General features: G+C 29.5%; 2 protein-coding genes across 2 annotated transcripts; both read left to right on the top strand.

The window, feature by feature from the left end:
• Positions 1 to 5,398: 5,398 nt before the first annotated feature.
• On the top strand, positions 5,399 to 7,954 carry LOC102655697. The gene is made up of 3 exons (XM_006562608.3): positions 5,399 to 5,600; positions 6,226 to 6,565; positions 6,898 to 7,954. The coding sequence occupies exons 2-3, from the start codon at positions 6,541 to 6,543 to the stop codon at positions 7,851 to 7,853; spliced, it is 981 nt and encodes a 326-aa protein (XP_006562671.2). The 5' UTR covers positions 5,399 to 5,600; positions 6,226 to 6,540; the 3' UTR covers positions 7,854 to 7,954.
• On the top strand, positions 7,854 to 9,410 carry LOC113218959 (high mobility group nucleosome-binding domain-containing protein 5-like). Its single transcript, XM_026442482.1, has 3 exons — positions 7,854 to 8,342; positions 8,642 to 8,875; positions 8,966 to 9,410. Exons 1-3 carry the CDS (start codon positions 7,974 to 7,976, stop codon positions 9,302 to 9,304), a joined length of 942 nt encoding a protein of 313 aa, XP_026298267.1. The 5' UTR covers positions 7,854 to 7,973; the 3' UTR covers positions 9,305 to 9,410.
• The last annotated feature ends 9,237 nt before the right edge of the window (positions 9,411 to 18,647 follow it).

The raw sequence follows: 18,647 nt of genomic DNA, 5'->3' as shown, positions 1-18,647 counted from the left end.
TGTCGTGGCAAAATTCTCCAGAAAACCAAGCACGTTGCAGCTCTCACAATTCTAGAGCAAACACATAAGAACCCGGAGAGGGAGTAATCGAACGTGGAAACAGAAAGCACGTGCGTAAATAGCTGTTGCAGGTGTATGGAATTGTGTCTGTTCGTTCACTGTTCGAGGCGATGGTCTTAATAAATGCTTTGATAAGTGCTTTTCTGGCAGAGAGCAAGAAAATTGAGTATACATTACTTAAAAAGAATTTGTTATTTAAAAAATATTGAAAATTCAATTGCTCACATTTTATATTTCATTTTAATCTGTTAATACTTTTTCAATTTCTTAGGATAATTTTAGTAAAATTTCCAAAAAATATCAAAGCAAAATATTCTTTTTTCCTATATAAATTTAAAAAAATTTAAAAATTTAATGCTTGTTTGCATTAATGAGAAGAATAGTGAATGGATTGTTGGAAATTTGAAAAAGTAGTATTGAAAATAAGTGAAATTATCAGAACTTTTGAATTTTTTTTTATAAATAAGGAAAAAATAAAATTCATTAAAAAATATTTAATTGGAATTAAAATAATATGTATACAAATATCATAGAAGAAAATTTTCATTCATCCATTTGAATTTTACTATATATTTAAATATTTTTAATATAATATGAGAGATAATATTGGATACGAATGTTTCAAATGATAATAAATTTTTTAACCTGTTAAAAAAAATTATGGAACTTTTTGTAGATAAAAATTATACGACAGGGACGAGAAAGTAATTTTTTTGTATCTTTTGGCTTTTGTGAGCTTTAATGGAATACATTTGAAACGAGATAATGACACTGAAACGTTGATGATATCGTGAAATATAACTTTCTCTGTGAATTTCCAATATTTGGCCATATCTATCGATCGTTCGTATTTTTACTACTCGAATATTTCAGAATATTTATAGTTAAATATTTATCAATATTTATGGTTAGAACGACAACAGGAATGGCATACAGGAAATTGAGCTGCTATTGTATTTCTGAAATTGAACCGTTACTCTACTTGTGAAACTAAACTTTTTAAAAAAAATTCCAATTTTTAAACTGATCAAAATTTTAATTTCAAATATTCAATGTATCTTTTAAACTTATATATATATTTTTTTTACCTATAAATCTTTTTTTAAAGAATATTACACTTGGCAAAATTGCAAAAATGATGAAAAAAATCCTTTTCAAAAATAATCGAATCATTGTCGTAATGAAAAACTAAAATCCATCCGTCTATTATTCTTTATCGTGCAAGATATACAATAAAAATATAAATATTTACATCCATGTGAAATTTGTGCTTGTACAAATTTACGTTTCGTACAAAATTGCAAAACAGAATTACGAAGACGATTGTAACGTAACACTGTCACAGAGATAGAACGTGTCAAAAAAAGTCCTTATCCTTACGGGACGGAGGAATATAACGAAATAAATAATTCTCGATCAGGTTACCCGATCAACCGAGAATTCGTGCTCGTTCTCTCTTTCGCGATCAGGTATCTCGGCGTGAAAAGTGAAAATCTTGGCGTAAAATTGGCCACGGTTCGCTAAAGCGATTCATTGTCGCGTAGCTGTATGAATACGTACGGCACGATATCGACTCGAGAGAACCATTACTATTTTCCCCGACAGGAAACCAGACGCGTCGAACTTCATCGCGAGGAATGTTTATTCAAGGGTTATTCAGGGAAGGTTAATTAGTTTCTGGAAAAGGGATTTTCCGACTCGTTTAAAGCGATCGATACGGTTGACATGGTTTGTTCTACTGGTTAAAGGGTTACGAATTGTTCCTCCTCCACTTTCTTCTTTTTCCTAGTAGTAGTAGTATTAATGTCTCTTTTAATTAAAGAGTTTGATTTATCGTTTATTATTAATATTATAAGGTAAGAATTATTTCGATATTGAGTCGAATTAAATTTTTTTAAGTTTTAACTTTTTTAGACTTTAAATTTTGAAATATCGATTATTCAGTAATTTTTTCTGAATATTTTAACAGCTATTATATGTTTAATTGGAGTAAGGAAAGATGCATGTGCGAGTAGAAAATAAAATATGAAGGGAAATGAATCGTATATAGTCAGACGTAGGTATATAGCACGCGATTATTTAAAATTGATTTCTCTGCAGTTTTTTTTATCATTTATCATTTATATTTAAACGTGGTACAGTTTTATTATTTAAATAAAAATAATAAAAATCTTATGAAAATGTTATTTAATTTTTAACAATAAAATTTATTTCAAAAAATTTGGAAAGTTGGAAGAAGAAAAATTTTTTATTAAAAATGAATCGTTCAAAATATAAAACTGATATAAATAACTGATAACTTTAATGAATGAAGTTTAATGAAATTTAATATATTATAGAAGTATATAACAAATTTATAATAAATTCACTAGATAATCTTCAAAGAGTGAAATAATTAATATATTTTATTTAAAATTGCATATATAATGAAATAATATGAATCTACAAAGAAATAATGATTTTACTAATTACAAAGAGAATTTAATCGAGAATTCTTTAAACAAATCATTAATAATTCCAATGAAATTTTATTTTTATTTATTATTTCGTAATAGATTTATTATTTTTATTGAAACAAGATTTAAATATTTGATTTAACTAATTATTGCATAATTTCAATAAAGCGATGAAATATGTATTCCAGGATTTTTTTCAAACGCATTTACACAATTAATTTTCTTCTCTCTAAATCAATACAATATCAAGGAAGAAATTAAAACGAAGGACGAATGAAAATTAAAATATGCCTATACGAGATCCAGAAGCGAAGTCTTAAAAGATCAAAGACTAATTTCTCGACCAAGTTCACGACGCAAACGAGGTCAGTCCTCCATGAATCGAATAAAATCCTTAGATGAGCCGAAGATTGCGCCAGCTAGTTAATGAACGTCATCCTCCACCAGTCCACCTTAGGAAGATACGTCACAAACTTTTGACGTTTCTCGTTCCACTAAGAATTTTTCTCTCTCTTTCTCTTCCACTGCAACGCAAAACACTTTCATTGGACAAGAATCTATGGAGGATGAAATTTTTTTGGAAAATTTATTATAATTTCATGAAAATCTTTTCTCCTTTATTTTCTTTTTTTCTTTCCTTTTTTTAGTTTATTTCTTTTGTTTACTTTTTTACCATTTTATACAAAAATTTCCATCACTCAAGAGTATCTTCTTTTCAATATATTGATTTCACATTGTTTGAAAAGGAGAGTTTAGTGTCTTGAAGCTTACCTGACGTGAACATTAAAGGTAAGTTTTCAAGAGGAGTATGCTGAAGATAAATAAAAAATTACTATTAGAAATGAATAGAAATTTGATGAATAGAATATGACGTAAAAGTTATTATGCAAAAATCTCGGTTGAGGCTTGTTTATTAAATTTGGCGTTTGATGAAGCGAGAAATATTGTAATACATAACGGTATGGTGTAATAGAAATAAAGTCTCGTTTCATTTCCGTCTAATTTCTTAATATCCCTTGAAATTTGAGTTCATTAGAATAGAAATTGTATAGATTACATAACTGGCAAAAAGAAAGATAAGAAACGATTATATAAACGAATCTTCTAAATATTCACAAAGAAATATAATTTTTTCTTTTAATTATTTCAATCAAAACTTATAACATATTTTATTATTCCCATTTAAAATATATATTGACTGTTTAATATTTGTCTTCCAAACATGTTACAAAAAAGATAAAATTTTCGTTTTGAGATAAATCTTTCTCCTATAATATTTATAAAGAGATATTTAAATTCCAAAAATAAATAAACAGGCAAATTTGTTGTACAATTTGAATTTATATACGATTTTCTGATAATTCGATTGAAATTGAACATCATAACATGCTCACGATCGTGTCATTCGATTGGTCGAGGATTACACATAATTAATCAAGGTGCGTATTACAAAATAAATCATAATAAATTAAACTATTAAACTGATTCGTCGCTTTAACGTGAATTTTGTCGAATGGAAAAAGAAATTCGTCGCATAATAAACGTGAAACAAATCGATTTGTCGGGTGTATTTAATCGTTACAAAATTTTTAATTTTCTGTTTATTGAAGAAGTCGCAGTTTCCCTCTTTCTAAACACAAAATGATTTCCCTGTTTGGAAATAAATTTTTTATAAATGTGGTTACGATTATTGATTTTATTTCTTATTTACTATGCAAGATTAAATGGTAATTATTAATTAAATATTTGTAACACATTAGATAAAATGTAAATTTTATTTTAATATAGAAAAGAGAAAAAAAAATAACATGTCTTATATTTGGTTTAATTATTATTTTTTTAAACATATTGAAAAAAGAAGATTATGCTTTGGAAAAGTATATTTATTATTCTATCATTTGAATTAATTTTACATAAGAAAATGTATATAATTAAATGTATAATAATTCTAACTAAACTTTAATTTTTAATATTTATTATCATATTGATATCATATTAATTTTTTATATTTTATAAAATTTTAATTTCCAATGCAATTTCAATTTACCAGTTTGAACAGTATCAATATTGAATAAGTAATTTAATCAATAAAAAGATGCATAAAATACATAATATCCTTGAATTAATTGCATAATATTCTTGAAAGATCACCCAATAAACTCCTTTTCGAATTGAATCTTTATTCGAATTGACCATAACTTCAGTTTAAATTGCAACTTAAAGTATTCCATTTACCAAGAAACGACGTATACCGGAAAATTAAAATAGAAAGTAGGTATATTAAACGCGAGTTAATAGTTTCGTTTCTTTCGTCACAAGAAACAATATCAAATTATTCATAAACCTTTGCAATCTCCTTTTTCGTACATTTATTATTATGTAATTAGCAAATTTTTTTTATTTTTATTCTAAAATTGTTTAATTAATTATAAAACATATATTATAATCTTTTCTTCATATCAAAGCCAAAGATTTGAGAAAAAGAAATATGATATAATATAAATAAAATCAAATTATCAATCAATGAAAAAAAAATTTACTGTCCTATTTTCTTGTCAAAATAAACTGATATTCCCAAATTAAAGTAATAAATATATCAAAAATTCTTTTTATATACAATTATTCATAAAATGTCCAATATTTTTGGAACCCATATATATATATTGTAAAATAAGAAAAGAAAAGAAAAAATAGCAAAATGAAAGAGAAGAAAAGGAAGGATAAACACAAAATCTTACGTAATCCATTCGAGCTCAAGATACTTACCACGATTCGGCCGAGCGACTATCTTGTGCAACAATGTTATATTGTGTTATGGGCAGAGAAAGGAGGAAGCCGAAAGGATCTTGCGATTGATCGATAATCGAATGACGGCTTTACCTGTTTCAATCGGTTAAGTCTCGCCTTCTAATCGGTGTGAAATTGTCATATCATTCGAGGATTGTTTTCTTGAGATCGAGAAACTACCCGATATAATTGCCTAGCTCGACACGAAACACAGCTCAGTCTTCATCCTGTGCCCGACGAGAAATGGGAATCCCTGGATCATGGGCTGTCAGCCTCTTGCTTTTGTTGTTTTGTCTGGTAACGTTATCCATATCTTTCTATAAATTACGTTTAATTTTTTTTCTTTTTTAAGTAAATGTTATCTTGAGTTTTTGATTTTTGTTTAAAATTGTGTATATCACAAAGTTGATTTAAATATTTTAATAGGAGTGGAAATATTTAGAAGTATTTGTAATTTATAATTTCCATTTTTTTTATGTTTAATCCTGTTTGAAGATTTCTGGCAAAATCTCTTTATGATATGACTTTTTTTTAAAAATGTGATCACAAGGATGATATTGATTATGAGGATTAAAAATGTATAATTTTAATTAGAATGTTTTGAACGTTTTCGTAAATTATATATATTTTTGAAGTAATTTCATTCGCTGAAACGTATGACTACATATTTTATTTGTAAAATTAATATTGCAATATCCTATTGTTAAAATATAAATTAAATAACTTTTAAAATATTAAATGTTTTTGTTTTAAAAACATGAAAAACTTTTTGACAGAGAAAAAAAGATTATAAATCTAATATTAAATTAATATATATTTCATTCTGAATGAAATAAAATTAAAATAAAATTTTGCGCAAAAAGATTCTTCTAAAAGAAATTATTGATTGATTTTCTTCATTGTTTTTAAATATCTCATGCAGGGAACAAGATGGACGGCAATAAATGCAAAAATCGACAGAACGAAGAGAACAATCTTTACGACTCAAAGAGAAACGAAATTTTTAAATAACGATAATCTCAGGAAAATTAATGACGAAATTTTGATGATAGCAGAGACTCGAAATGTAATTCCTAAGAAAAAGAATAACGATGAAACGTTGGATCAACGAGTGGATCCATCGAATATAGCGATGGTGAACATTGATAATCTGAAGGACTTGGAAAATTTAGAGCACGTTTTATCTATCGTGGAATACGAGCCATGAAAGATTAATAAGAAAGAAAAAAGGAAAATTATGGATACTTTTAATGATAATCTTGGTAAGCAAAAAATGAATAATTAAAATATTAAATACACATTAAAATATCGTAAATATTAGCTTTTATTTTTATTACTTTTTATATTTAAAGGAGAGTTATTATTTTTTATTTGTATTACAGTGATAATTATTACTGTGAAATTTTAATAGTAATCGAATTATATAATTGATAAAAATATTGATTAAATTATTGAGAAAGACAAAATGACGAATTTTATTAATTTTTTTAATTATCTCTTCAAATGAATTTCAATATTGAAAACTTTTATTGCATCGACTTAATTTCTTTCTAATTTTTAGCTTGTAATAAAAGAATAAAACGTTAATTTTCAGATACCATAACTTACAGTAATGAAAATGCAAATCCAGTAACTCCAGATGTTACCAGTCTCTACTACGAAGTACCACGAACTATGGAGCCCAATAAAGTAACAATAACTCCTCAATACGATACTAGAGCCAACCAACACGCTCCAAAATCACTGAAAACCGAGCAAAATCCAAAATCTCAAAACAGGGAGTACAAGTACCCAGTCACAACTTTCAAACGTAAATCTTCCAGAATTCATATTACGCCAAATTCTTCTCCTACCACCTCTCCAAGTGACATTTCTTATTCGACCAAAGCAAATAGAAGAAAGAAAGCGCGTAAACGAACGAAAAATAAATCTTTAACGAAGCAAGAAGCTAAATTTTTAGAAAATGATGATAATTATCCTATCCCTGAAAAATCGATTAACAATGAAGATAGAAACAAATCAAGGAAATTGAACTTGCAAATCAAATCCAATATTGAGCCTAGACCATTTTCATCTGTGGCCAGATCTGCTGAGAAAAGTCAGGAGAGTAATTTAGGAAAGTTAATCAATAGTGAGATAAATTTTAACGTCTCTGATAGAAATATTCATCCAAATACTGTGAAGATCAACGATGATTCTTCAAAGATAATGGATCCACTAAAAATCTCTTCGTCCGAATCGAAGAGAAAATTATACGAAGAAGATAGTTCTACAATAAAGAGCAGTGCTTTATTCACATCCACTGATCGTAACGAATTCTTTAAACCAAATAGAGACAATCCTTCTTATAAAAATGTTCAAACCACTGAGAGAAATGATTTCTTTGACAGTGAATCGGTGACTACTCAATCGAATTCGTATAAAAATATTCCAACGACAATTGATTCAACGAATCCAATTGTATCCACTTCCACAGAATCCAATCTGTATTCCCCTAATCATATGTACTACTATCCGCCATTGTTGTCTACAATGGCGCCACTGCGATAATTTGAGGTTAGATCCACTGTCGAAAATGAATCAAAAATAGATGATTCGAACGAAGAAGACAAAGAAAATACGAAGGAAGACAATGAAGAAATTGATAAAGCATCCTCAGATGACGTGACAATGGTCACAACTTCCGAGAACGACGAAAACAGGAAATATGAAATTCGTAAAGACGAAGATCATCGAACTGAAGGTCGGCAGAATCATCGGGAGTCGCCTGAAAGTGCAGAGGATAGTTCTGAAAGGTATAAAAAGTATGAAGATAAGGGATACAGAAGATACGCGCACAAGTATAATGATAAAGTGGAGGAGGAGGAGGAGGAGGATGTTGTAAGCGATGGCACGCACGATAATGAAAGTCATCAGAGTGCGAAGGAGGGTGCAGCAGATGACGCAAGTGGGAAGGGTGGTGAGAAGAAATTTGAGAAGGGTGGAGCCACGGAACATGAACAGGGACATCATAAGAGCGAGGGTGAGAAGGAAAAGAAGGTAGGAGATATCAATTCCATTCGATCAATTATCAACCAATATTCAATATTTATGTTTCGATCGATTAATTTTTAAAAATCCATATCTACGATATGTAGTAAATTTTATCGATACTTTTTTGAATCTTTTTATTTCTTTATCATTATTTCAATGAACGCTTCCCTGAATGTTTAAAAGAATAAGAATAGAGAAGATGAAGAGAAGTGAAGAAGAAAATATTAATTAGACAGACTCAATATCGATGTGCGAATACCATCAATAAGGAAGTTATTATGTGTTTAATTTCTGTTTTTTCATAGGTCTATAAAAGCTGGGACGAGAACGAGAGAGCCAATAAGGGTTATCAAGACAAGGAACGGCAGAGCAATTATTACGATGAGAAGGATGGCGATGAGAAAGAGCACAAGGAAGAGGGTGGTTACCACGAGGAGCATCAGAAGGGCGAGAAAGGCGAGAAACAGGCGGAATTCGACGAGAAGGGTGAGCATCAAAAGGGTTACAATACCAAAGGACAACACTCGGTGCACGAAAAGGTAAGTCTCTACGTGGAGTGAATCAATTTGTCTCGATTGATATTACTTTCTAATATTATTTTTCTCTTGTTCTTTTTTTTTTTATTTCAGGACGAGTTTGAAAAGCGAACGGAATTCTTCGACGAATTTCACGAAGATGGGGATATGGAGAAGGAAGGTGAGCTGTATGGCGAGCACAAAATGTCCAAGGGTGGCCATTATAAATCGGGACACCATAACGAAGGCGACGAGGAGGGAAAGTACGGTAAAGAAGGCAAGTACGCGAAAGGCGATCACCATTATGAGGACAAAGGTCATAAGGTTAACGAGGGCAAGGATAGTCACCACGAATATAAAAGTATGCACGGGAAAAAGAAAGATCATAAAGATGGCAAGAAATGGTCGTACAAGAAGGGTGACGATGAAAAAGCTGGTGAGAAGAATCATTGATTCTTTGATAATTGCAGAGATTCTATTTTTTATTATTATAAGAAATTAAATTCTTAAATTTGACAGAGAGATACTGACAAATTTAGGTTTAAGTATTCGTGCCAATGATTGTTCTTTGTTTCTTCACTTTGAATTTAAGATTAAATAATATTTTTATAAAATTCTTTGTGATTTTAAAAAATATGGATAAAATTTTATTATAATAAGAAAATTAATACAGCGTGGAAGCAAAAGATGAAGACAAATTTAATTATTTAAAACATTAGAAAAATCTCTGCATTAGAATAATCTGCAAAAATAAGAATTTAATCTATGTGCTAATTAAAATCCTACTTTTGTAAATATCATTAAAATTTTCATACTTATACACGCACCATTTGTTATAGAATTCTTAGATACTCTAGATATTCTTTTTACAAATTGTATCTAATACAATTTTTACAATTATAAAAATGATTGTTACTTGTTAAAATAAAACATTTGAAACGTTCTATCAAATTTTCGATCGAATTTTATTCACTTTGTACGAAGAAATCTATAAGAAAAAACGCGTGAAACTACGTCGAAAGTAATTGCATTTTCCAACAAGAAGACTAAAATCCTTTGAATCGTGTTACACGATATTTTGTAATTATGTTTCACGAGTGAATTTTAAAGGAAGATTCTTGACAGACTGATCTGCTGGAAATGCTTTGTGAGAAATTTCCATAAAAAAAAAATATTTGGAAAATTGAATTTTCGGTGTGATGAGCATAGAATTATTCTCGAATAACTGATTCTGTATATGATCTATGAAGAGGAAATTTTCGAATATTTATTTTTCTTTGTAATGATTATTCTGCATTATAGAAGAAATGATGTCGAGAATGATGGATTTCTCTATTTGGATAAGCAGATGGTTAAATGGAAAAAATATAGGTAGATCATGGGAAAACTTTGAAGAAAAATCGAAGAAATTTCTTGGTCATGGCATTTGGTGATCGGTCAAAGTTTTCTAAACTCTATATTAATTCTACTCTACATATTTTATTATGTAATGCGCATGCAACTTCACCTATTTGAATATTAGAAACGAAAGAAGAATTTAAATATACAAGAAGATTGATATCTTTAAAAAGTCATTCCATATTTACAATAATATAATCATAATTATTTAAACTTTTATGTAAAAAATTGTCTATATTTCTTTTTGAATGAATCATTATTCAATCGAAAAATACCATAATTCCAGAAAAGATTATTATTCCTCCATACATAAATCAACTTTTACAATTTCCATAATTATTACTTCTTCCAGCAAATTTAAAATCCATCCTCGCTAAATAAGTAATGCATCGATAAAAAGATCTTGCCGAAACAACCCCCACACTCATCCAAACTTCAACATTATTCCAACCATTATTACAATTCAACCAATTTACCATTCTCATCCCACACACGTCTCGCGCCTCACGTCTCTCTAAAAAGATCACAAGAATGAAACGAAAATCCGAAACGAGCCATCTTCCGTTCTCCTTCGTTCCAACCGCCCACGCATTCTTTATCGATCACCCGAAACTTATTAGCGCGCCAAGATCGGCGCGAACGATCCCAGCTGCCCGCGAATGGTATCGACAGGTGATTTACAATCTAACTACTCTTATGATATCAACGCTCCTTCCCACGGGACGATAAAAGATAAAAAAGGCCGCCATCCTCCAACATAATTCATCAACCGCCCCCCTCTCTCTTCATTCCTAATGGGATATCATCGTTTGTGTCATTAGTTCCGAGTTTTCACGCGACACGTCCGTCGGATGAGCCTCGTGTGAATCGACACCGGCACACACCGGCCAATCGTCACGTATCCGAAACGTGGACGTGGCGCGTGGCCCCATCGTTGACCCAATAAAACTGTATATATCCTGTTATCTGACAATCTCTCTTTCGTATATTATTACGCGATAACTTGGCCGCACTCGATCCTCCTTCCCTCCCCCTCCCCCTCGATTCTCACGGAAAATTAATCGCGGGAGGGGCAGGGGGAGGACGATCGGCGAGGATTTCGGAATTCGTTTGATTTGTCAAGGAAAACGATCGAGAATAGAATTTTGTTTTATTTTACAAGCGTTATTTTTGGTTTTATTAAACGCGAGAATTATTTATTGCTGTTGTAGGTAGACATGTAGGTATAAATTTGTTTTTCAAAAGTTTCGGTTTCGAGAAGCGTGGTTTTTTAAATTTCATTATCACAGTTATTTTATTATATTTATGTTACGTTTTCGTTATTTTCAGTTTGATGTATATTTTGTCTCGTTGAACAATTCGTTTCGTCTATAAATAATTATCCATTTTTCGACTTATTATTTCTGAAATCCTTCTGAATTTCGCGCCATTTCGTTACATTTTGGAAAGGTTAATTCCCTTCTCCTCCATGTGTAAAATGTTTATACTTTATACGGATAACAATTGTTTTTCCTATGCATGTCAAAACGTTTTAATAATACGGCGAGACTATACCGGTTAATAAAATATCCGTCGAGCAAGCTGTAAAAATGAAAGTGAGATCGATTTTTTTATTTTATGATTCCATTCTTTCGCTCTTTTTTTGATTCCTTATCCAGATACGAATTATGAAATTAAGTAAGATAAATTAAGCAAAAATTTGCGATTCGCTGAAATTATCATTACCAGTAGATTTTTATATATAAAAGTCGTGAAGTGAAGTCGTTGTGTGTATTTTTTTTTTTTCTTTTTGAAAAAATATTTTCTCGTGGCAAAAAGGTCAATGATGTTAGACTTTTGTATGGAAATTTTTTGTTTTACATACAAATGTTACAATAATAAAATTTTATATCGGAAAAATAATTAATAATTCTTCTTTCAAAGTGTCGAATTTAAATAGAATTTCAACTATAATTTTATTCGTTTGGAAAAATCGCAAATTTTAAGGTGTACATGTATAAAATATATGCAATATTTGAAAATTGATAAATATTCTTTACAAGAAATTGAAAAATTCGAGGCTCTGCTTATCCAGTATTATTAAATTCATTGGCATTTCGATCCTGTTGCATTTCGAATTTCGATATCTGATCTATTGCCCTCGAAAGTGAAAACTCGTGTCCATGTTTTATTTGTACTTGAGGGTGATAAATTTTGGAAACACGTTTATAGTATTTGATTACGTTATCGTTAATAACTAGAACATCATAGAAGAATATCCAATATAGATACGGCGAAAGATAACAATATATTAAAAAAATCAAATTTTTCTACACACAACCAACCGTGATAACCAACTGCACGTAATTAAAAATCCTTTAAGCTTTCTAAATAATAAATATCCTTGAACAATACGAATATTTCTTTTCAAAATGAACGCAGAAGAGGGTAAAGAAAGAGAAAAAAGAAAATGGGAAATAAAATTTACCGAACGAAAGACCCACGTCCTTTCGTTCCGCCATCAAATTTCGCCTTCTGATGAGACGAGTATTTTCCACCCCCACGTTTTATACATCGTTCCACTATACTGCACGCCTACTCGTCACTGTAATAAAAGCCTATTGACGTCTATTGTCATGTAGAAAACAGGTCCCTTCCCCCCTTCCCTTCCCCCGTTCACGAGCGAACGAATTCGATTTTCCATTGAAGGTGAAAAAAATACTCCAAAAAAGAAAAAGAAAAAGAAAAGAAAAGAAATATTCATACCCGATCGTCTCTCTTACACGCACGCTCGAGGATATCCTAAATCCGAATGGAGAGACGGAGAGACGGAGCAGTCGGATCGAGTCGTACGAATTCGATTGTTTATTTTTCATCTGGGCTGGTAAATGGTGTACACGTGTTGATGAAATTCGATTCTGCGGTCGTGCGATGTCTCAATCAATGTCAGACATTTTATTCGACGAATTGAACGCGGCTTGTCACCGATACGGTGTTAATGCGTCACAGGAGGAGGGGAGGGAAGGGGAGTAGGGCGAAGGTAACAATTACGATACAAAGGATTCCGGGGCGTCCATGTTAATTAACGTTTTAATGGCTCGCTTAATCGCGATTGGCTGTCAGTTGTTATTAATATCAACCCCCTCGAATATCGAAAAAGTGTTGGAACATATGGTTAATTCTGTTCAATCTAACCGATGTATGGTGAGATTGGTTTGAAGACGTTTGGCGTTTCTTCTTTGAACGAGGAAATTACATGCAAATGTGAAGAAACGTGTAAAGTAATATGGAATACAATAGAATGAAATGAATATAATATGGTATAGTAAGTTAAACAAATGTGTGAATTGTATATATTATTTTACGTAGTGTAAAATGTAATATATTTTTTAAATTGAGTTCCTTGAAAAAATTATTTGGAAATACATTTGTGTCGCATTTTTATCACGAAACTGTTTATGCAAATATAGATTTTTATTAATGTAATATATTCCATTAATATATATATCATTATCAATACAGTTATTAATCGTTGGTCAAATGTCTTTGATTAAATTTTATAAATACAATTGTTAGTAATTGTTTAAAAAATTTGTTGCAATTAAAAGTATTAATCCAAAAAAATTTTCCATTTTCCACGAAGAATTAATTAAGAAGAATAAACTTCAGAAAATAAAATTTAAAAGTACACGTATTATATATATATGAAGTAACGTGTATATATATGATTGTATTAAAATTGATCAAATTATATGCACACAAAGTTTCAAACGTGATTTACCTTGCAGACAAAATGCAATTTTCATCGCATTCTGCAAACAGAAAGCGAGCTATGTCACCTTTGAACTGGTAAGCGAGAAACCGTGTAATGATCGCTCGTCTTATGCATGAAAATCTCTCGATGAATTATAATAAGTGTATACTGAGTGGTGGAAAACTTTTTCCATAAGCTACCTCATGTACAGCAATCATATAAAATGAGATAAGAAATTTTTTGAATAGAATCGAAGAGGAAGAAGAGGATTAATGAAGTGAAAACAAAATTGCAATTTTTGTCGTTCTTTTTACAATTCTTTATATTTCCCAATTTTTTTCTAATACTTGCAATTTTATAATTTCGATAATATATCTTTTTTATACGATCTACGAATTTTTATTTCAACAACTTTGCACGTAAAATATATTTGATTTGTTTCGAATTACAAATTCGAGTATTTCAAGAGATTTGAGAATTATTTTGGGTCAATAAATCTTCTCCAATAGTTAAATTTATTTTTTTATTATTATTATTTTGATATTTGTGATTATATCATTGTAAGAAGAATTTAAGATTGTCCAATATTTTTTTTTTAAATTTAGTCATTCATGGATATAACAATAGTTCAATAAAAATATTTATTTATCTATATAAAAATAATAGAATAATATATTAAGATTAAATTTGAATATTACATGTTGCGAATTTTTAAAATAAGAGGAACTTTATAACAAGAAAATAGAAATTTTAATCCCTTAAACATTCACGATTTTCAACTGATTCATAATGAATAAGATACAGATTAAAGAGTAGAATACTATTTCGAAGTTTAATCTTACTTTGAACTGAATTCTATTATTATGAATTCTATTCTATTCTATTATGAAACCGAAGTTAAACTACAACCATAGCTTTGAAACTGTTTCCACGTATCTTTTACCACTTCACCACATAATCTATAAAATCAATATTAAAAGTATCTCATCAAAATTCCTTAATCAAAAAATATATACATTTCTTCAATTATACTCAAAAACTTTCTTATCTAATTAAGTTTCAAAATTAATAGATATCCACATGTAAACTTGTTCCTTCTCTTTTTATTAAATTTCAATGAAAAATTATTAAATGGATTAAATATATTCTAAACGACAAAAAGAATAAAACAAATGATGTAATCTTTCAGAGCAATCAATTGTCGTACGAGTTAGCAAAAAGTTTGCTCATATTCCTCCTCAATGATCGAAGTTAAATACGTGAAATGTGATAGAATGTTTGCAAACAGTTTCATCGTCTTCGAACACGTGTGCAGTGGGATATTCCTCGATCGAGGAAACCCAAGGAAAAGTCGTAAATGCCCGATTACGAACCGTCAGGGCCAGGAACTAGATGTGTGCATTTTCTAGAACCTAGGAAATGGCAATTCATGCATGCGCATATCTTACTTCTCTTCCATAAGAATTGACTATAATATAAGGAATATTTTTACTCTGTGCTTGGTGAAATTTTTAAGAAATGAAAATTTTAAAAAACAAATTATTGGAATTATTCTCCCTCTTTTTTTTTTTAATTTTAGTTTGGATTAAGTATTTTTAACCAGATGACGAATCGTTTGGAAATTTCTTAAATTGGAAAATGAAAGAATAATTTAATTTAAAACGAAGTTAGGAAATTTGAAAGAAGAAGGAAATATGAAAAAAATTATATAATAATCTTAATAATCTTGCATCGTTCTCTATTCCTAATATCTTCTAACTAACTTAATATTTTTATTTTGACAACTTTGTCAGCTAGAATAACTATTCCACGAATATGATCTATGAATCCGATTATGTGATTTTTTCAATTGGCAGATTCTATCTTATTGAAAAATATTATAACAGATATAAGACTTACACTCATCAAAATTCAATCATTCAAAAAATAATTATATTAAGACTTATTTATTATTCAATTATTCCCAATGATTTATTAAAATATCATAAATTTTAAATACTTGTTAAATATTTACAATATCGAAATATTTTCAAAAATATCAAGTTTCATCTACGTTTAATTTATCTTGTATATTCCAAATAATTTTTAAAATCGATATATTTTCAATAATTATCAAATACAAACGTTGAATGAATATGAAAATATTAAAGTATACCTAATTCTCATTCGAAAGCAGCGTTTTCAAAATCTCAGTGAACTATCATAAATCGAATGATCACGCTAAATTTTACGCTCCATCCAATCCAATCTCTATCGAGCTTCTACCACGTATCTCTGCACTTTCGTCTTAATAATTCACTCTCGACACGTTCTAAAACACCTCTCGCCGACGAATCGAAAAGCAAACTCGTCCATGCAACATTTTGCAATAGCAGTTTTCACAGTCGACCAATTAAGCTGGAAAAATCGTCGAACAATCTCTCTCTCTTTTTTTTTTTATCTAAGCACATGTATGCTACCTAAAATATGCGTGTTGACGCGTATTTTCGCGAAAGGTAAAATGTCACAGCGAGTATAATCCGACGAGAAAACCAATAACCCTTCCCTTCCCCCTCGTCTTCTGAATTTCTCTTTATTCGCTAGATCTAGATATTTTTCGTTGAAGTTGAAGGGAATCTGGAATTATTTAAAAGTTATCCAACAGTTTTCCACGATTTGAATGATCATCTAAATTAATGATTTAAGTAATAAATTTTTACCATTTTTGTTAAGATAATCAATATCAAATAAATTTAATACCATAACTATTATACCAAATCTACTAATCGTTAAAGACGAAAACGAATGAATCCAAGCAAAAAGTAAATCGAAAGAATTATTGCAAAAGAAATAAGAGATATTTCGTTTCAAAAATAGATTATAAGTCTCAATAAGAAAACAAAAAGAAAACTTGAAAGTTGAAAAATTTTAAAATCCAGAGGAATACTTGTACCTGATTGCTTCAACGATATAAAAATTACTCAAAAAGTTATTGAAAATTGTTAAAAAAAAATTGTTAAATGAATATCTAAGGGTAAAAAGTATAATGATTTTGAAATTGAAAATTATTATGATATTTCGATACTTTTTATAAGTGGAAATGTTGTTACAAAAATTGGAGAAAATATTGGAATTTCTTGTGATTCGATTTTTAAATAATGTACGAATTGCAAATGGATTGCAAATAAATTGAATGAATATATGAGGGTCGAAGAATGGAAAATTTGTGAATATGCAATTTCAAATTTGTATCCAATTATAGGTTAAAAGTTAATTGGTAAAGATGCATGGACTGACGATTTGTATTGAATTATATATACATAGATTAAAAGTTAATTAGTGAAAATTTATTGATATTGATAATAATTTAATATTTTAAGACTTTGGGTAATAGATTAAACTACAAATGGATGACATTTTACATATAAATTAATTGGTGTAGATGTATCAAGAGTAATTATATTTTGAAACAACAATTGGGATATCTTTCATTTAATGTAAATATACCTTTCAATATCATTTTTGATATTTATTGATTTATTTATATTTGATTGAGATTAAAAATTTAAGTTAGAAGAGCAAACTTTTCGTTTAAATACGGATATAAAATGTAAATGAATATAGATGTAACGTAGAACTGTTGCAATTAATTTAATTTTTAATCGTTCCTTAATCGTTTCTTTCCACATAAATAGAAATATTTTTCTTTAAACAATCAGAGAAAAGAAACTTTAATCTCAAATTCATAAAGTACTTGATTATCTTCTTAAAAAAATTAAAAAAGCAAAGTTTAAATTTATTCTAAATTCACAAAGTTTCCTATCTTAAAGTGGAATTACCTTAAATATCACTTTTGATTATAATATTATCTCAAAATATTTAAATACTTTTTTAAAAGTCACTTTTTAGAGTAATAATAAAAATAATCAACGTTTTCACAAAATTTTTATAATCCCACTATTCTTTTCAAAAAGCATCATTCACTTTCCAAGGTTTCCAAAATTTAAACAAGCTCTTTTCACTCCTTGTCTCAAAAAAATATAAATAAAATCCAAATTTTCTTTCACAAAAGAAAACAACTTCACTTTTTTAATAATGCTTAAAAAAAAAAAATCAAATCTCTGATCAAACTATTCATCCAAAAAAATAATCCTTTTCCAAACCTTTATAAACAAAATTCAAAGAAATAAAAAAGCCTCTCCATCTTTATCCAAAATCAACTCTACTTTCTCCACAAACCTAAAAATCACCGAGAAAAGAATCGTCCAATATTCAAGAAAAACCCAGAGAAACGAATATAATCTTGCTCGACACTTTCTCAACAAAATTCCTTCTAAAAAAAAAAAAAAAAAAAAGAAAACAATGTAATCCACGATCCCAAACAAAGGGAAACAAAAATCATCGAAATGAAAACAACTATGATATGATACAATACGCGCAGCTACCTCGTCGCACCGACTTCGAAGACGGCTCGCGACGAAAGGAGAATTGAATGCCGATCGCGGGACGCGCGCGTATGCGCACGCGACGACACGCGCGAGAAAGACGAGGACTAACAAGGATATCTTGCCCGCCGGCCGGAAAGCGGAACAAAGAGGGAAGAATGGGAAGGGGCGAGGGAGGGTGGCCGACACGCGCGGCCCACGGCACACAGGCGGGTTACACGCGTATAAAGGGTGGCGTCGC

Source organism: Apis mellifera, linkage group LG8, assembly GCF_003254395.2.
Source record: "Apis mellifera strain DH4 linkage group LG8, Amel_HAv3.1, whole genome shotgun sequence".
Taxonomy (NCBI): Eukaryota; Metazoa; Arthropoda; class Insecta; order Hymenoptera; family Apidae; genus Apis; species Apis mellifera.
Note: the sequence above shows the minus strand (reverse complement) of the source record. Positions and strands in the feature narration are given on the sequence as shown.

Excerpts from the sequence above, each read along its gene's own strand:
- LOC102655697 (XM_006562608.3), top strand. The coding sequence starts at position 6,541 with ATGGATACTTTTAATGATAATCTTG. Across the intron at positions 6,566-6,897 it reads TACTTTTAATGATAATCTTG|ATACCATAACTTACAGTAAT; the intron begins GTAAGCAAAAAA and ends GTTAATTTTCAG.
- LOC113218959 (XM_026442482.1), top strand. The coding sequence starts at position 7,974 with ATGGTCACAACTTCCGAGAACGACGAAAACAGGAAATATGAAATTCGT. Across the intron at positions 8,343-8,641 it reads AGGGTGAGAAGGAAAAGAAG|GTCTATAAAAGCTGGGACGA; the intron begins GTAGGAGATATC and ends GTTTTTTCATAG. Across the intron at positions 8,876-8,965 it reads AACACTCGGTGCACGAAAAG|GACGAGTTTGAAAAGCGAAC; the intron begins GTAAGTCTCTAC and ends TTTTTATTTCAG.